The sequence below is a fragment of the Prunus avium genome, chromosome 5 (assembly GCF_965620075.1).
Source record: "Prunus avium chromosome 5, drPruAviu1.hap1.1, whole genome shotgun sequence".
In the NCBI taxonomy this organism is placed as follows: Eukaryota; Viridiplantae; Streptophyta; class Magnoliopsida; order Rosales; family Rosaceae; genus Prunus; species Prunus avium.
The window spans coordinates 28014288-28032404 of NC_142288.1; the positions used below are offsets into that span (position 1 = coordinate 28014288).

Genomic DNA, 18117 nt, shown 5'->3' on the forward strand with positions numbered 1-18117 from the left:
TTAAATATATTATAGCACCAAATAACTTTTCTTCTATTCTATTTGACAAATGAAAACCCCTAAATCCTCTTATTCCCAATACAATGACGATTTGCCAAATTATTTAACAAATTTTTAAAGCATATTTATTTATTTATCCATTTTTATCAATTGTGGCACTGTATAGTATGCAAGGAGAAAAAGAAAGATAATTATGGACCTATAACAACAAATTGAACACCAAAGGTCTGACTTTATTAAACCATATATACTTTATTTCAATACAATAACATCAAAAATGTGCCTTGTTTGAACCATATTGATATGTTGTATATAATTATTGGGACTAGGAACCATATTGATATGTTATATATATATCGAAAGAAAGAAAGGGAAAAGAAAAAGAAAAAGGAGAGTATCGTTGTTATATTTGACACATTGGTCACTCGAGCAACTAAGTCTACAATATAGTTAAGATGGTTCACAACATTTTGAGTTGGATGTGGGCATTGCCCTATATATGCATAGTTGAACACAAAGCTGAGGTAGCAATTTACAAGCGCCCATGCAATTTTGGTAACATTGATCATCTGCACTTGCATATGAAGTGAATAATAAGTACCATGATCACCAAAGAGCATGCTTGCACATTTTTCAATTTCATTTCGAAATTTCCTTAATATATGAATGCGCACTCGATTGATGAACACTCTGGTAGAGATTTTATTCATAACTCAGAGAATCCAACGACTACTAGTATGAAGAGTATGAATAGGTCATGGTTCCAAACAACTTCTAATTGAAGGTGATTTTGAATTAATTACACATTGTGTTTACAAGTGATTCACCTAACCATTGCCAAATATACCAAGCTTTTCTCCCTGTTTGCTGAACAGGTTGTCTCTCTTCATTTTAAGGTGATTTGTTTGAGAAAACAACATTATCTAATTTTGTCACACTGAGTTGTAAGTTAGTGAAAGAAAAACATAAAAAGTGAAAAACATTTCAGCACCCTTAATTATGTGGACAAATTGAAATTCTTGTTAAGTCTGTTTTCAACAGTTTCGACCAAAAAAGAAGAAGTCTGTTTTCAACAGAAGTATGGGGACAAGAGCCCAACGTTAGCAAACAGCCTTTGGCCACTTGCAAGTTTCATCTATAGAGCGCCAACCATTGCAGATAAGAAAATTCCCACACACACCAAAAAAACCGCGGTGACACGTGTCGCCCACAGGTTTTTTCTTCCTAAATTTCTCCGAGATTTTTCTTTGTCAATCCTATGCTGAAGGATTGGTGGGAAGGCAAAGAGAGAAAGTTTGAAGAAAGAAAAGACCAAACCTTTTTCTCACTACGGCACCAACTAACCGTTGAAGCCACAGACAGAGATTCAGAGGGAAAAGATGTCAGCTGCTTCACTTTGCTCATCAACTCTCAAGTCCCAGATCAGTGGACTTGGTGGAGGTCTTAAGCTTAAAAAACCATGTCTTTCTCAGCCCACTTCTCTTACCTTCACAAGGTATTGTTTTCTTGATTTGGTGTACCTTTTTTTTCCTTTGAATTCCAATTGGGTTTGATTGTATTTTGGATTTTCAAGTCTAGGATATCATATTTGCGTGTTCGGATGAAACCCAGTTGTGAAAAGTAATACAGCGTTGGAAATGTTTAAATTTTCTTAAAAACTGTCACACAGTTTTATTGGCGTGAGTCCAAATTTATACTGGAAATCATTTTATTCTGATGATGACTGTTGGCAAAGATGAGGATAACTTTTTTGGAGCTGCACCCATATGTGCTTTCTTTCAAAGTGCCATTAAGAAAATAGTGATTCTTTCTTGCTTTATGAGAAGGGTGAATTTCAAGTAAATGTATTCATTTGATTTTGTTTATAAAGAGCAGAGTTCTGTGTGCTGTGTGCAAATAGATATTATGGTCATCAAGTTTGATATATTGTTGGTATTTGATTTTGTGCCTGACATTTTGCAATCGTGCTCGTTTGATTTCAGGAAGAAATGTAAGACTGTGGTGAAGGCTTCAGCTCGGGTTGATAAATTCTCAAAAAGTGATATCATTGTTTCTCCATCTATTCTTTCTGCCAACTTTGCAAAGTTGGGAGAGCAGGTTCTATTCTTATTTTTTAACTTCTTAGTGAAATTTTCTTTTTCAGTTACTACATTGTAAGGGCAACATGGATTATGGAAACTTGAAATTGTCTATAATCTGTTTCATTGCCAAAAAATTGTTTAGAATTGTTTCCTCAGATTTTCAAATGTAGAAATATAAGTTGAAACTCTTAGCAGTTTTGCTGATATTTGTGGCATTTTCATATTGGTTTGGGCATTATAGTTTGACTCTCACTTTATCTAGGTAAAAGCTGTAGAGTTGGCAGGTTGTGACTGGATTCATGTGGATGTAATGGATGGTCGTTTTGTTCCAAATATTACCATTGGACCTCTTGTAGTTGATGCCTTGCGCCCTGTGACAGACCTTCCGTTGGATGTGCATCTGGTATTTTTTGTTCTACATGTTTTGATATGAATTGGATAGACATTGAATAAAAAGCAAGAACTAATGTGAAATTTAAATGCTCCAGATGATTGTAGAACCCGAGCAGCGAGTGCCAGATTTTATCAAAGCTGGAGCCGACATTGTCAGTGTTCATGCTGAACAATCGTCCACCATCCATTTACATCGTTCAGTTAATATGGTAAGATTTCCTTCTTATCCTTGTGATTCCACATGTGTCAAAACATGGAGACATCTGAGTTATATTAAAATTAGTTTTGTGTTATCTTGTCTCTACTCAGAATTCATGGGATGTATTTAGGCTTATCCAAATTGTGAGAAGTGAAGAAGTGATAGACATAGATGGTGAAACCAAGCTAGGGCTGCATGATCCAAATTGTTTTTCTTGTTTTATGAGAATGCATTTAGGCTTATCCCTGCTATAGACACTGTGTTAAGTAACCATACATTTATGGTGCATAAGATGCAATCATTACCAGAAAAGGAATATGGTTTGTGCTACTAATTCATCTTTTTAGTAATCCTACACTTTTATTATTATTCAGATAAAGAGTCTGGGAGCTAAAGCTGGAGTTGTCCTCAACCCTGGTACCCCACTAACTGCAATAGAGTACGTCCTTGATGGTGAGTGTTTTTGTGAAAATATTATATTCTCATTCTTTTAGGGAATATAGTCATGCTGTTGCCTTATAAAAACGCTAACGGGGATCTTGCTTCTCAAGGCTCTTTCCTCTTTGTGGAGTATTTTGCCCATGGGATTGGGTCTAGTTACATACCTTGCCTTCCTGACAGGCTAAGCTTCAAATAATTGAAGTAGTAAACGAAAAGGTGAAGAAAATCTGGATAACAAGAATAAACATGCTGGCGAAAAGACCAAGTTTTTTGTCGGATACCAGTATTCTGCTAAAGGTTTTTAACATATAGATGTTGGAGGGGATTATTGGTTAATGGTATTGACAACAAGCAATGGTTTCTACAGAAATTACTTGTAGTAGTACAACTATTTTATATATGTAAATATCGTAAGAAAGGAAAACTTATATAAAAAAATCTGCCAGAATATTCCTTAAAAAACAAAAACTTATCTGTCCCTTAATTTTTAAAAGATGAGCTCATGCATGGGAAGGGAGAGTACAAAAAGAAAAATGAGTGTTACTCCCGTATTAAGTCATCTAACAATATTATAATTGGAGTTATATGGTATATCATCTAGTGAAAAGTAGTGATATTGACTATCTTTTGCATGTTTCAGTGGTTGATCTGGTCTTGATTATGTCGGTAAACCCTGGCTTTGGCGGGCAGAGCTTCATAGAGAGCCAAGTGAAGAAAATTTCAGAATTAAGAAGACTCTGCGTGGAGAAAGTATGATCTCTATTCATATTTTGTGGGGTTCTATTCTTGCATTTTATGTGAGCTGAAGAGGTATTCATAGTTTGTTTGTTATTACTACAGGGGGTGAACCCATGGATTGAAGTGGATGGTGGAGTTGGTCCAGCAAATGCATATAAGGTGTGTAGACCAAGTGTTGATGTACCTGTTATAAAATAATTGAAATGGAGCCTGATGGTTAACTACGTCATGCTAAGAAGTAATCAGAAAATCTAACTTACCCTTTCTGAAAGCATTAAAACAACTGTTGGATTCAGATTATGTTTGACATTATCATTGTGATCCACAAATTGAAATATAAAATCAACACAGAAAGTGGGACTTGGGGAAAAGATTCCGTAAAGAAAAATGGGGGTTGGGGCAGGGTCGTGTTGATTAATTGAACCTGAACACATTTGTTAAGTGTGAAAGGAGGTGCACGACTTAGGATGCAATGAGTCCGGTTTCAAATGTTTGCTATGGTGGCAGGTTATTGAGGCTGGAGCTAATGCTCTTGTTGCCGGTTCTGCTGTCTTTGGAGCTAAAGATTATGCTGAAGGTATAAACCGTACAGATCGGAAAACCTATATTATTAGTCCAGATGAACTAATGCACTTATATCTTAATGTTGGCTTCTATTTACCATCTTGCAGCTATAAAAGGAATCAAGAACAGTAAAAGGCCTGTAGCAGTTGCAGTGTGAAATGACCTCCAAATGATCCTGTTGTTTTCAAAAGGTGATTCCATAGTCATCATTTCCATATACGTTATATCCTCACTTCATTTGAGTTTCTGAATGAATTTTCGGAGTATGATATTTTTGGTACTGTAGTTGGATAGGATTACTGCAATTAGACGAGAAAAAGGAAAAAAGAATCACCATGGTAAGAAATCCTCAACAGTGGTGATAAGCAAAAACCTATTAGCATTTTCTTTAAATCAATTCACCAACATGCAGCCCAAATTGTTTTCTTGAAATTCATCTGGTTGATGACTTCTTGAATTTCCAGACATGATGCACGGCTATGGATTTGAGCAATGGAAAAGCTTGTAAATTTAGAAGAGATTCTTGAGAGCATGATATTCGTCTTGTTCTGACAATTTTTTTGACTAACCTGAACAAAGTTATCTTTGTATATGCAGAAATTTAAGTACAAGCTCGGAAGCATACTCATCATTTTCATCTTCTCTTGTATCAGAGAACAGAGATAAACTATTAAGCAATCAAGTCTACGGGCCCCCTGTGATGCATAGATTCTGTACCATACAGGGGTTTGATAATTCGAACTTCAAGCCCTTGGCTCTGTAACAGATCATTCCATCTTAATGAAGAATTTTCTTGTCTTCCCTTTTTTCTTCCTTGCCTTTTTGAATTAAATCAGAGTTCGAAACTTTAAAACTAACCGCACATTCAGGCCAAAAAGAAATTAAATTATGTTTTCTACATAGTTTATCAAAATTTTGCTATCTGCATAAAGCAAAGCTCCTCAACAGAATGTGTTTGGGTTTAATGAAATGCAAAAGGAAAATATTGACTCAGGGTGAAATGGCCTCCAGACCTCCTCCAACAACAATGAAATGTCAAAGGAAAATACTGACTTAAGAGTAAAATGAGCACGAGAAGAAGATCAAGGGGGAGCATAAATTTCTGAAAATTTCTGAAATACACAAATGCATTTTCATTGCAAGGCATAAAGTTTCTTTCCCAACATTTCTGAAATTTTTGTATTGATAACTTGCATCTAAAACAGCAACTTTCAATATCCACTCCATCTTTAAAAGGAGTAACATAATGCCTCATAAGGAACTATGTTATTTACACTGTATAGAAAGAAAAAAAAACATACAAACCCCCAAACTGCAAAGGCTAAAGTACAGGAAAAGACCATAACCATTATATACATTCCCACTAATGGGCTAGTAACTTCTCTTTGAAACAGCACTGTACACAAAATACATGTATTTCATTCACACATTTTGTCTGCATAACGGGCATGATGCATGTCTGATGAGCCACTTGTCCACACATGCCAGGTGAAATTTATGCTGACACAGGGGTAGGGTCCTTGCAATTTCTCCTACTTCAACATCCTGCAGAAACCATATTGTTATCGTTGAGATTTAGGTAGAGCCCTTTTCAGTTAAATTGAAGTGAATTAATACATGTAGGGAAATTGCACCGTTCTCGAAATATTAAAGATAATTATAGAGATATTTATACAAAATTAAGATTTAAGTATTGATTAAGAAATTTCCATAATAGCAGTACAACAACTATTATTATCTTTGCCACATCAACACTTAAAACTACCAGAAACAAAAAGTTCAAGCATTCCTAGAAAGAGTTCTGACCTGCAAACATATCGTACAACAGAAACCTTGAGCTGCCCTGGTATCCCCCACAATCACATGAGATGGTAATTTCTTCAGCACATCCCTTGACAGCCCTTTAGTTTCAGATCCTCCAAAGGCATCATAAATCTCATCACGGCGAAGATTAGCGAAGGTAACCTGCTCATTCCAGCTTAATAAATTAGATAAAAAGCAATTGAGGGACACATCGTCAGAGTTTTTTTTTGAATAACTTGTCCCATCATTAATTTTCAGAACAATAAAGTGGTAAGAAAGGCGACAAGGTGTAATGAGGTCAAAGGCTGGATTCAAAAGCAGCTGGGTCATATGAAAATCTAGGAATAAAAAATTTGGGAGCAAAGAAAAGGCGACAAGGTGTAATGAGGAAGTCAAAATGGATAGCTGAGATAGAAAGGGAAACGCAATCCGCTTGCTAGCATCCAACTAAACTGGACATGCCTATGTGCACCCACAAAATTTTCAACTTTCAAATGATATTGCTTCAAAAGAAAAAAGTTTGTGGGTTAAAGAGTGAAAACCTGCCACTGGTTAGCAGTGTGCCCTTCTGGTGGTGCTAAGTTTTCCTCCTCAAATCTCCAACAAATAAGCTCCTCTGTAATTTCTGCCTGAACCCAAAAAACAGACAATCAGTCTATAGTTGAAGAACTAAGGCTACCTTCCATAAACGGATAGAAAATTACGATGATGTGATGCTATGCCTGTATAAGCTTAACTATGGGTCCCTGATTATAAACTTCAGCTGAAAACCAAATTTTTTCAATCATGGTCCAGACATTTCTAAGGATCACCTTTGGTGTGAAAGAAAGAAAGAGAAACTTATATACCAGAGCGTAACAACTAACCATCAATGAAGATCTTCGTGAACCAGGCCGACCTAGACGCAGTAAATCACGTGACGCCTCCAAAATCTCTACAGAGAGTACAGCCCCAGCAACAGCACCCAGTCCAGCTCCACGAACAACACCTTTATCAGAAGCTTTTCCAGCTAAAGCACCAGCAATACCTCCTGTGAAAAATCCAGCTGCAAGAGGACGATAACGTAAAGACGCAAATCAATCCCCATTAAAAAGAATATATATCACTACTATTATATAGTTAAATCAGCTTCTTCATAATCGGACATGGGAAAAATAACATCAATTTCTTAGTTACACATTAGATTTACAATTCTTCAAACATTTATTGAAAAAAAAAAGAAACGAAAGCACCATGAACATCAAGTTCAAAACATGAAGTTCCATACAAACACAATAAACACAGGCACGCACTTTGACATATATGAAAAATAACCAAAACCCACAAGCTGATATGATATCACAACCGCTGAAAATTGAAGATTGAAAGAGGAAAGCAAAATAAAATAAAATAAAGCAATAAGAATTTGTAAATACCAAGAGCACAGAGCAAAACCAGAGCTCCAGCAACGAAATTAATGATAAGCAGAGGAACACGTTGAACGACTCCAACCCTTTGTAGCTCAGCGGTCTCCATAACGGTCAAGTAGAGGCAAAAAGTTGTCGGATTACTGAAACTCAAAGTGGGGTTTTCTGCTGCACAAATCTCAGACTACAGGTAGAGATTGAGAAAGATTAATGTAGAAAATGGAACCCTAGCCCTAGTTCATGAAACTTGCAGAAAATTAATTGAACGGATAGGATAGGCTAATGACATAAATAAGGGAACTGTTACCGATCAAGATTTTGTAAATGATATAAAGGCTCAAACTTTACAGCTTGTCTGCTAATTTTGGGTGGTATCAGAGATGATAACAAATCCAAAGCAGAGGATTGATAAAGCAAAAGGCAAGATAAATATCAGAGAAAAGCAATCAATTCTTGAGACTTGGATAAGTCCAAAAAAGATATTAAATTAAAAGTCCAAAATAATATAAAAAGGAAAAAGAATAATTTACCCTAAAATGGATGAGAGTGGAGTGCGAGTATGGTATAGGTGGCAAGCTGTTATGTGATTCTTAAGTCTAAATAATTGCTAGTTCAAAAACAACAAAAAAAGTCTAAATAATTGCTCCCCAAAAAAAGTTCTAGATAAAATGATAAACAATTAAAATAAAATAAAAAATAAAGAAAAATAAATAAAAAGTAGCCACCCCCTCACCCCACCAACCCAACCCGAACCTCACAGCTGACCCCACCCCCACCGATTTTTACTATTCTGGAACTGTCTCGTGTCGGGAACATGGGTGTGGGTGCTCCTAGGCTAGCCGAGCTCGAAAGATTCCATGAATTGATTTGTCCGAACGCTTCATGGTTATTTGAACTCAAACTCAAAGGAGAGGGAGAGATAGGCAGAAAAAGAGGAGAGGGCGCTTCATGGTTGTTTAATCCCAAATCAATCACTCATTACCATGTATTTCAACTTTCCGACATAACAATACGAATTTCTGATATGATAATACTTTGATAGGTTTGAAATACCGTCACAATGGCATTCACATTACATATAAGTTCTTCTTAAAAGGGTGGGGTGGGATGGGGTGGTTTGGGTTGGGTAATGGGCGGCTGTCACGGTGGGGTCAGGTTTTTTATTTTTTCTCTATTGTTTGTTTTGATTTAGACTTAATAATGTCAAGTTGAAGTAACTTAAATATACGTGTGTCAAAAATTCCAAAATTCACGGCTTATATTTAAGTTAATAGATTAAATTATTATAATATTTGTTAATTAAATATATATGTGTGTCATAATTTCAAAATTTTACGGCTTATATTAAAGTTATTAGATTAAATTATTAGAACAATTGTTAATTAAATATAGATGTGTCATCATTTCAAAATTGACGTATTACATTTAAGTTATTTGATTAGTTGATTAAAATATTTCTAGATGTAACATGTATCTTTCAATGTATAGGTTTGGAATCTTTAAGGATAAAGATTTAGAATCTTTAAATATAGAGGTTCGAATTCATCTGCATATGTATCGTGACATTGTGCCATTGTGCGTTGGCACCAAATGTAGGTGACTTGTCATTGTTTGTTGGTATCAAATGCAATTGACTTTAATTCATTATGTTTATATAACCAATTTAAACTTAAGATTAAATTCTTTCTTTAATTTTCCTAAGATCATTCATGCATTCCTCAGAAAATAAAAATCCATCTTGAAACATATAAAACAAGTACTGATATTTAAGTTACAAGTAGCAACACAGTTGCACTACAACCTTTGTTCTCCCTCAAGACTCGTTTAGGCTTGAAAGCTCAGGCGAGTGGCCGTATACTTAGAATCAACTGCCTGAGATCTTCTTTGCTTCAGCAATGCACCTTCCCACCTCAATTGAACTGCAACCAGGAGATCTTCTTTGCTTTATTTGGTCCCTAACAATCACCTTCTTCTCCCACATGCCTTTGGCAGCATAGATGTTGGACAAAGCAACATCATCGCCAACATAACTTGGCCCCAACTCAAGCAGCTTCTGCCTCACTTGTGACCCAAGTTCAGCATCTCCATGGAGGCTGCATGCACCCAGCAATGTCCTCCAAACCACTGCATTTGAAGGCACTTCTGTCTTCAAAATAAAATCGTAAGCTTCTTGCAGATGCCCGGCTCGGCAGAGAAGATCCACCATGCAGCCGAAGTGAGCTTCTCTGGGCTTCAAACCGTACTCTTGACACATGCTTTTGAAATGCCACTTCCCTTCCTCTACCAGCCCGGCGTGGCTGCAGGCCATCAAAACTCCTATGAAAGTAACGTCATTCGGGACAATTGAAGAGCTTCCATAGCTACCGTTCTTCTTGTTCTTCCTGGTGTTATTACTCACTTCTTTCATTTGTCCAAAGAGTTTAAGCGCTTCTTCTGCTTGTCCATGTAACGCATGCCCCACAATCATTGATGTCCAAGTCATAACATCCTTTTCTTGCAGGCTATCGAACAATCTCCTTGCAGTTCCAATATCCCCACATTTTGCATACATGTTAACAAGAGCATTGCTCAAGCTTAAATCTGTGTCGAACTCATATTTACGACGGACATAAGCATTAATCCATTCTCCCATTTCCAATGCTCCAAGATCAGCGCACGCGGAGAGAGCAACTGTCAACGTAACTTGATCAGGTTCCACACTGTGCATCTGCATCTGCCTGAACAGCTGAAGAGCTTTGTTAGGCTGTTGATCGTCGACATAAGCAGAAACCAAGGTGGTCCAGCAAACTATGTTTTTGCAGGGTATTTCATCAAACACTAGGTGTGCACCTACAACATTACCCGCAGCAGAGTACATATTCATAAGAGATGTTTGGAGGTAAACTATGGATTGAAAGCCATACTTAAGCAAAAGGGCATGCAGTTGTTTCCCCTCAAGTGAGACAGACTTTTGGGAGCAAGCTTTGAGGGCAAACAAGAGAGTATAGCTATCAATTGTGGAAGGGCTTTTTCTCAATATGTCTCTAAACAGTAAGAAAGCTTTGATGGTGCAATTGGATTTGAGGTATCTCTTAAGGGTCTGGTTTGCTTTAGGTGGTTTGAGGTGTGTGTGAAGTTGGGTTTTAGGAAGATGAAATGGTGCACAAGGTTTTGCCAAAGGAAACCTTTTCAGGAATCTCATGATCTTCGCTACAAGAATAGAAACGACATTATGGTATTATTTATGTTCAATATTGGTTTGTGCTTGTTCAATCTCTAATCAAATTTAATTACAGAAATCATTAGGTTAATTGTTAGCTACAGCCTACAATAACGTATCATTTTGGTTAATTGTTATTAACACTTTTTAATAGGAAAAACCAGAAACAGAGGACTTTTTAGCATCACAACACTTTGGGTGGATTTTGGACCATTTCAAATTTGTTACGTCTGGAAATCATTAAAATACTAACTGGTGTTCATCTGCTACATAAAATCTACATGCATAGAAGCTCAGTAATTATAATCATGCCATTTATTTTTTTGATGCATACAAAGTCGGCTATGGAACCTCTGGAAACTCTTCATCTGTGATAGTGTCATCTAAGACCAAGATGTTGTTCATAGTTGCTTCGACTGAAACCACAAGACTAATGCTCTTCCGTGGCGGCTCGAGCCCCTGTAAGAGAAAATAAAAACCAAACAAAGACACAAACATATATGAGTGTTTTTCGATTTAACTCTCTGTCTAGGTGACAAGCAAAAGATTTGAGCACAATATGGATCACTCGGTAACCAGCCATTCCCATGTTGTTAAGAAAAAAAACAGAGGGATGCCTACCGTAGGAGGCTTCCTCTGCCTCCAAGAGTGGATCCACAAGTTTAATATCTCGTCACGTCAATGCATAATGGCTTCACCAGATAATCAGTAGCACCAAATTTTACGAAATTGTAAAGAAAACGGCTTTCGTCCTGCGTTGACAGCACTTCAAAACAGCAAGGAAAGCAAAGTATGATGTGCTAATTTACATGGCTCCCAAGCATATTGTTTGTATCAATTTTGATACAAGAATATATAGTGCATTAATTACTAATTAAAATAATTAAAAAAGAAAATCATTTTGTGCAGTATATCCGTGCGGCCATACTGTCATTCGAATATATTTAAAGAGTACCGCCGCTCGGCTATACTTTTAAAATATTCGAATATATATAAAAGTATCGCCGCGCGGCTATACAGTCCAAATATTTGAATGCATTTAAATGGTATAGCCGCGCGGCTATACTCTTTAAATATTAACATATTTTAAAAGTATAGCCGGGTGTATTTAAAGCGGCTATACTGTAGATTAGTATTAGAACTCAAGGTTGCACATGCTAGAAGACAGAGCTGCTGCATATTATACATCTAAACTCCAAACTGTTTGGAATTCAAGAAAACAAACTAATTGGAAACTTTGTTTCAGCCCATGATCAAAAAAATGCAAGAAGAAAGGATTGATATATACATATACGTACGTTATGTTACATTACGTACCCTGATAATAACTGCATTTTGTCAGTAGTGTGCAAACCTCCTCACAACTCTCTGCGTCGCGGTCACACGACATAATTCTTACTCTGCTACAATCAATGGACATGTTCTTGCTCTTAGCTCTGCTGCTACCATAATGCCTGCTGCTGTTTTCAATGTCTATTTTCTTACCTTTCTCCATTGAAATTTTGATCAGCAGCACACAAGCAAAGGCCTAGAGATGCACATATCCATGCAGCAATCAAACTCCCATGCCACAAACACACCAGTTACCCAACAAAAAGTTTGGCCTACCAAACTTCAGGTTGGCTTGCACGGCCTCCAGCCGGATATTTTGAGGATCTGACCATAAATTTTACAGCATCTCACCTTTTCAGAGTTCTAAATTAAGCTCATAGCTCCTTCTCCATTTTTAAGGGTTAAACCCCATTGTCTCGTGGATTACGACAACTAAACTCAACGCACCAAAATCATTTCAGAACATAACCACCACATGTCATGCTATGACTTGCACAATAATTGTCTTGGACTATATACGTTCCAGAATTCGAAAATTGAGATTGATTTTCTCAAAATGATCAAATTGAAATTAATGGGTAACCTGCAATAAACTAGAACTATATCCACAACTTCTAACCATTTACTGCAAAAAAACCCCAAAAATTTATAGATGCAGAGCATTGTGTTGATTTATATCTATATATATATATACAAGCTGCATGTGGACACTGCTAGAAATTAGTAGAGAAAAAAAACAATGAAGTACATTGGATGCACGGGAGGATTTATCCTTTCCCAAGATTTTTTGCTCCACATGCTAGACCATAAAATTTATCTCACAGTATCATATATGAGTATATTGTAGCCATTGCATCCTTTACCAAATGACAAAATATCAAGCACATCCATGATTTCATCCAGCAAAAAAATTTCAGTCACATGCTCAGCAAAACATTCAGTCATATGAAATGGGGAAGAAGGCTTTGCCACCCTTGTTTGGATAAAAGGAAACCTTTTCAGGAATCTCATTATCCGTTTCAAAGTTACCAAAACATTTAAGACAAGGCTTTCTGGCGTGGAAATTCAAATAGGCTTGCCCTGGACTAATCACACACTGAGAAAGTTGCTGTGAGAATTCCATGCGAGAAGCAACATGCCATTCTTCTAAGTTCTAATATCTTGAGGATTTCGAACCTTAATAATATCACCTCATTCGACCAAATAAAAAAAAACACGATCTTATGAACTTCACATTATCCAAGTTTGCTGCTACACTAACTTCTGCTCTGTGACAACTTTAACAAATTGAAATACAAATATGAACCAAACCAACAGAGCTAGTTTATGTAAGCAATAGAAACTGTCCAACAAGATTGGCCTAACTCGAATCAGGAATGCTTTGACAATGACCATGAGCATCCGAGTGTATTTGCAGGCATTAAAACCCGTTCACAATAGTAAGCATTGCACTATTCAACAAATAGGTTAGTCTTTCACCTCTCAGTAGAGAAGATGTAATGTTAATCCAACTTGTCTGTTACTTGAGCCAATAACACAGCATGAACTATTTCATATATTCTCAATAACTCTAGAGGTCCTTTCTGTCAAGGATATTGTTAATCTCCAAACCAATATAGAGATCTTAATTCTATTCCAAACTGTAGCCTCTTACGACCAAGAACCAACCTAATTCCATTTGATCCTCCTCACAATACCTGAGCTGATTTTAGGTCCCCACTTTCTCGATAACCCCTAGCTAAGATTGCACATACGCGTGCACTGGGCATCATACCCATCTTTATCATATCTGCTTGCAGCATCATCACGCCAATCATATGCTTGGCTTTGAAGTGCCCATTTAACATGACAACGTAAGTTAATGCATCTGGTCTCAAACCATAGCATCTCATATCCGAAAAGAACTTGGTTGCCTTGAAAATTTGGCCTTCTTCACACAAAGCATGAATTAAAGCTGTATAAGTTATGTGATTTGGGGAATATATAGAGGGGCCAGCTTTAGTTTTCTCCAGAAAAAGTTGGATTGCATCAGAAGTCCTTCCATTTTTACACAGGCCATCAATCAAGCAACTAACAGTAAAAGCATTGGGGGTGAGGCCTGCCTCCAGCATCTCCTGATGCAGCCGATGAGCCTCTTTCACATTACCAACTTTAAAATGCCCATCGATCAAAGTTGTGTAAGTTACTATATCAGGCACAAGGCTTTTACTCACCAGTGAGTACAAGTCCATAGCAGCTTCCATGTTCCCCATCTTGCAATATGCATCAATCAAAGGATTGAAGGTGATGACGTCGGGTTCCATACCAATTTGAATCATTTGAGAGCACACCTCCAAAGCCTTCCCTATATTGTGTTCCTTACAATACCCATCAATTAGTGAATTATAAATCACAGAAACCGCAATTAATCCCTTTTTCTCCATCTTTTGAAGTAAGTGATGTGCTTCTCCCACTCCACCAACAGTACACAGACCTTTAATTAGGATGCTGTAAGTCACGTCATCTGGCAAAATTCCAAACTTTTCCATCTCTGATTTCAAATCCATAGCTTGAGATAATTGTTGAACCTTACAGTGCCCATCAATCAAAGCATTATACACAGATATATTAGGAACAACGCCAAACTTAACCATATATACAAAAACGCTCCTTGCAGCTCTCAGTTGGCCTAATTTGCAAAATGCATCAATTAAAATACTACATATCACAGCATTTGGCTGCAAGCCATCACCTAGCATCTTCCCATACAAGATAAGGGCTTGCTTAATATTAGCCAATTTGCAATACCCATTCATCAGAGTACTGTAAGCCCACAGATTTGGGAGCACACCAGCTTCCCCCATCATCCTAAATATACTTTCCGCTTCCACCATTCTACCCTCATTGCACAGACCCCGAATAATAGATGTATAGATCACAACCGTTGGTTTAATCCCTCTATCACGCATTTCATCAAACAATTTACGGGCCTTCAAGTTATCGCCTTCTCTACGACATACACCAATTAACACGCCATATGTAACAAGACTAGGTGACAATCCACGAGAACTCATTTCATTATAAAGTTCCCACATCAATTTGAGCTGACCCGTCTTCACCAACCCATCCAAGAGCGCATGACAAGCCTGCATTGCAGGCAACACCCCAATCTTGCGGTACACCCACAAGGCTTCTTCAACAAGGCCCATCTCAGATAACCCAATAATTAACACTCCAAACACATCTGGAGAAAACCTTGAGCTTTCTAAGCAGTTAAGTGCATCGAAAACCAAGTGACAAGCACGGCTGGGGTTGCAGAACTTTTGAAGGTCGTGGATGAGGTCTTTTATCAACCACCTGGATTTAGCATACCGTTGGGCACTGACTAAAACATGGGTAATCGCTGCATAAAGCTGAAGATTCTTTCCTGGGCCCATTTGCTTTGACGCAATATTGAAGAGCTCTAGTGCTTGGGTAGGGGTTTGACATTTGAGTATGGTGCTCGTGAAATTGGATAACGAAGAAGAGGATGAGGACGAAAAAGAAGAAGAAGAAGAAGAAGAAGAAGAAGAAGATGGAGATGATGAGAAAGAAAGTGCTCTTAAAAGCTTCAACATTTGGTGGAAGCGGAACTGGAAGTGTAGAAGGTGAAGATGGGTGTGTGTGTGTGTATGGAACAGAGGAGCTTCAACATTTACTCAAATGATTATTGGTTTCGCGCAAATAAAACGACGTCGTTAAGCTCCTTATTATTACGCCAAGTTTGTTTTGCTTTGCCAATAGCGTCCTTAAATGTCGGTTATGGAAGCCATTCCCGCCAACCCTGCAACCTCTAGAGCTCTACAGCAGTACCTCTTCTCTCTATTACAGAGCTGTAACTCCATAAGAAAACTTACCCAAATTCATACCCAAATACTTGTTCACGGGTTCAACCAAAAAAGCTACATTCTTGTTAGATTATTATCATTCTATGTATCTTCTGGGTGTCTCCATCATGCCCTCAAAGTTTTTGAAAATGTCGAAAACCCAAGTACTACTGTGTGGAACCAGATAATTAGAGGCCATTCCAGAAGCGAAACTCCCCGAAAATCTGTTCAATTATATAATCGGCTGGTAGGTGTTGGGGCTGAGCCTGATGGGTTTACTTATTTGTATGTTCTTAGTGCTTGTGCGAGGTCAGGGTTGGTGAGAGAAGGGGAGCAGGTGCATGCGAGAGTTTTGGCAAATGGGTTTGGTTCTAATGTGTTTGTCCAGACGAGTTTGGTTAATTTGTATGCAATTAGTGGAGGGTCAGGGTGTGGCGTTGAGGATGCACGCCGGGTGTTTGACGATATGAGTGAGAGGAGTGTTGTGAGTTGGAATTCACTGCTTGGGGGGTATATAAGGTGTCGGAATGTTGATGGGGCGCGGCAAGTTTTTGACGAGATGCCAGAGAGGAATATTGTCTCGTGGACGACCATGATTGCGGGGTGTGCTCAAAACGGGAGGTGCAAGCAAGCTTTGTCTTTGTTTGGTCAGATGAGGAGGTCCAATGTGGAACTTGACCAGGTGGCGCTAGTGGCAGCGTTATCGGCCTGTGCTGAAATAGGGGACTTGAAATTGGGAAGGTGGATTCACTGGTACATTGAAGAGAGACTGTGGATGAAGTCCGAGCCACGGTTGGTGACTTTGTACAATGCACTCATACACATGTATGCCAGTTGCGGTTTAATTGAAGAAGCCTATAAATTGTTCAATCAGATGCCAAGAAGAAGCACTGTCTCGTGGACCAGCATCATCGTTGGGTTTGCAAAGCAGGGTCGAGGGGAGGAAGCTCTTCATATCTTTCAATTGATGCTGAGCTCGGGAGTTGATGATGTAAGACCTGATGAGATAACTTTCATTGGTGTCTTGTGTGCTTGTAGCCATGCTGGATTAGTTGACGAGGGCCGTCGAATTTTCAAGTTCATGACGCAAACTTGCGGACTTACCCCAAGGATTGAGCACTATGGGTGCATGGTTGATCTCTTGAGCCGAGCTGGTTTTCTAGAAGAAGCACATATGCTTGTGGAGACTATGCCCATGAATCCAAACGAAGCTGTGTGGGGTGCTCTCCTTGGCGGTTGTAGGCTTCACAAGAATGCTGAGCTCGCATCACATGTGGCTAAAAAATTGACAGTTGCACTTGACCCTGACCAAGCTGCAGGTTATCTTGTGCTCTTATCAAATGCGTATGCCTCTACTAAAAGATGGCTAGATGTTGCTTCTGTGAGGCAGAAAATGGTTAAGATGGGCGTGAGAAAGCCCCCAGGCCGAAGTTGGGTTCAAATCAATGGAGTTGTTCATGATTTTGTGGCAGGTGATAGGACCCATAAGCATGCATCTGTAATCTATGAGATGCTTGGTGAAATCACCAGGCCATCACTGCAGGAGGGCTCCAAATCAGACATATCAGATATGCTTTCCCATGCTGCAGAATAGCAAGAAAAATATGTCGACATCTCATTCAGCTCTCTCTCCCTTTTGAATTGGGAAAGCGTCGGGTCAATTTTCCTGCAATGCAATCTGCCATGCTACTGGCAACATCTTGTCTGACATACGGTATATGAGACTTGCATCCATTTTCATCATTTCTAGTGGGATATCATTTTCTGTGATGACCCTTTTTGTTTAATTTCTAGAGTCACAAGTTCTTTCAGAGTCCTATGTTGACAGTAGAACACTAGAATCATTCCTAGCTCTTGATGGGTAAGTCAAACAGAAGCATGTCCTCAAGCTTTCTCTCAAACTTTTTAGCCTGTAAGTTAAAATAGTCTTTGTAAATTAAATAGATGTACCATTCTTTGTAATCAGAGGGCTTCCATTGCATGCAACACAACATCATGTTTCATTCAAATGAATATTTTACATCTGCCCTCTTCTTATCCATATGAACTGAAGAAATACTGAAACAAGTATAGGATGCTAAGATGTGTTCTTGATTCTGAGACAGCTGAAGTAACA

The 18117-nt window shown here is 38.1% G+C and overlaps 4 protein-coding genes and 2 pseudogenes across 6 annotated transcripts; 2 read left to right on the top strand and 4 right to left on the bottom strand.

Annotated features, from left to right (window-relative positions):
• Window positions 1–1228: 1228 nt before the first annotated feature.
• Window positions 1229–5224, top strand: RPE (D-ribulose-5-phosphate-3-epimerase). Of its 2 annotated transcripts, none has more exons than XM_021964989.2 (10): window positions 1229–1495; window positions 1983–2097; window positions 2344–2484; window positions 2570–2683; window positions 3048–3126; window positions 3755–3864; window positions 3955–4011; window positions 4360–4429; window positions 4524–4607; window positions 5070–5224. In XM_021964989.2, exons 1-9 carry the CDS (start codon window positions 1380–1382, stop codon window positions 4571–4573), a joined length of 852 nt encoding a protein of 283 aa, XP_021820681.1. In that variant the 5' UTR covers window positions 1229–1379; the 3' UTR covers window positions 4574–4607; window positions 5070–5224. The 2 variants fall into 2 exon arrangements, with proteins under 2 accessions (XP_021820681.1, XP_021820679.1); XM_021964987.2 differs by having other exon boundaries at window positions 1232–1495; window positions 5014–5224.
• Window positions 5225–5567: 343 nt separating this feature from the next.
• Window positions 5568–8089, bottom strand: LOC110762399 (RING/U-box superfamily protein). Its single transcript, XM_021965034.2, has 6 exons — window positions 7933–8089; window positions 7635–7809; window positions 7086–7264; window positions 6762–6848; window positions 6223–6381; window positions 5568–5961 (listed from the first exon to the last, which is right to left on the bottom strand). Exons 2-6 carry the CDS (start codon window positions 7732–7734, stop codon window positions 5839–5841), a joined length of 648 nt encoding a protein of 215 aa, XP_021820726.1. The 5' UTR covers window positions 7735–7809; window positions 7933–8089; the 3' UTR covers window positions 5568–5838.
• A 1256-nt stretch (window positions 8090–9345) lies between these two features.
• LOC110762311 (Tetratricopeptide repeat (TPR)-like superfamily protein) lies at window positions 9346–11586 on the bottom strand. The gene is made up of 2 exons (XM_021964914.2): window positions 11446–11586; window positions 9346–11283 (listed from the first exon to the last, which is right to left on the bottom strand). The coding sequence occupies exon 2, from the start codon at window positions 10804–10806 to the stop codon at window positions 9490–9492; it is 1317 nt and encodes a 438-aa protein (XP_021820606.2). The 5' UTR covers window positions 10807–11283; window positions 11446–11586; the 3' UTR covers window positions 9346–9489.
• Window positions 11167–12680, bottom strand: LOC148294616 (two-component response regulator-like PRR1; annotated as a pseudogene). Its single transcript, XR_015836089.1, has 3 exons — window positions 12137–12680; window positions 11446–11624; window positions 11167–11283 (listed from the first exon to the last, which is right to left on the bottom strand). The product of XR_015836089.1 is annotated as a two-component response regulator-like PRR1 (transcript).
• A 677-nt stretch (window positions 12681–13357) lies between these two features.
• Window positions 13358–15752, bottom strand: LOC110762308 (Pentatricopeptide repeat (PPR) superfamily protein). The gene has a single exon (XM_021964910.2). It carries the CDS (start codon window positions 15750–15752, stop codon window positions 13845–13847), a length of 1908 nt encoding a protein of 635 aa, XP_021820602.2. The 3' UTR covers window positions 13358–13844.
• Window positions 15753–15913: 161 nt separating this feature from the next.
• LOC110762309 (pentatricopeptide repeat-containing protein At5g66520 pseudogene) lies at window positions 15914–18023 on the top strand (annotated as a pseudogene).
• The last annotated feature ends 94 nt before the right edge of the window (window positions 18024–18117 follow it).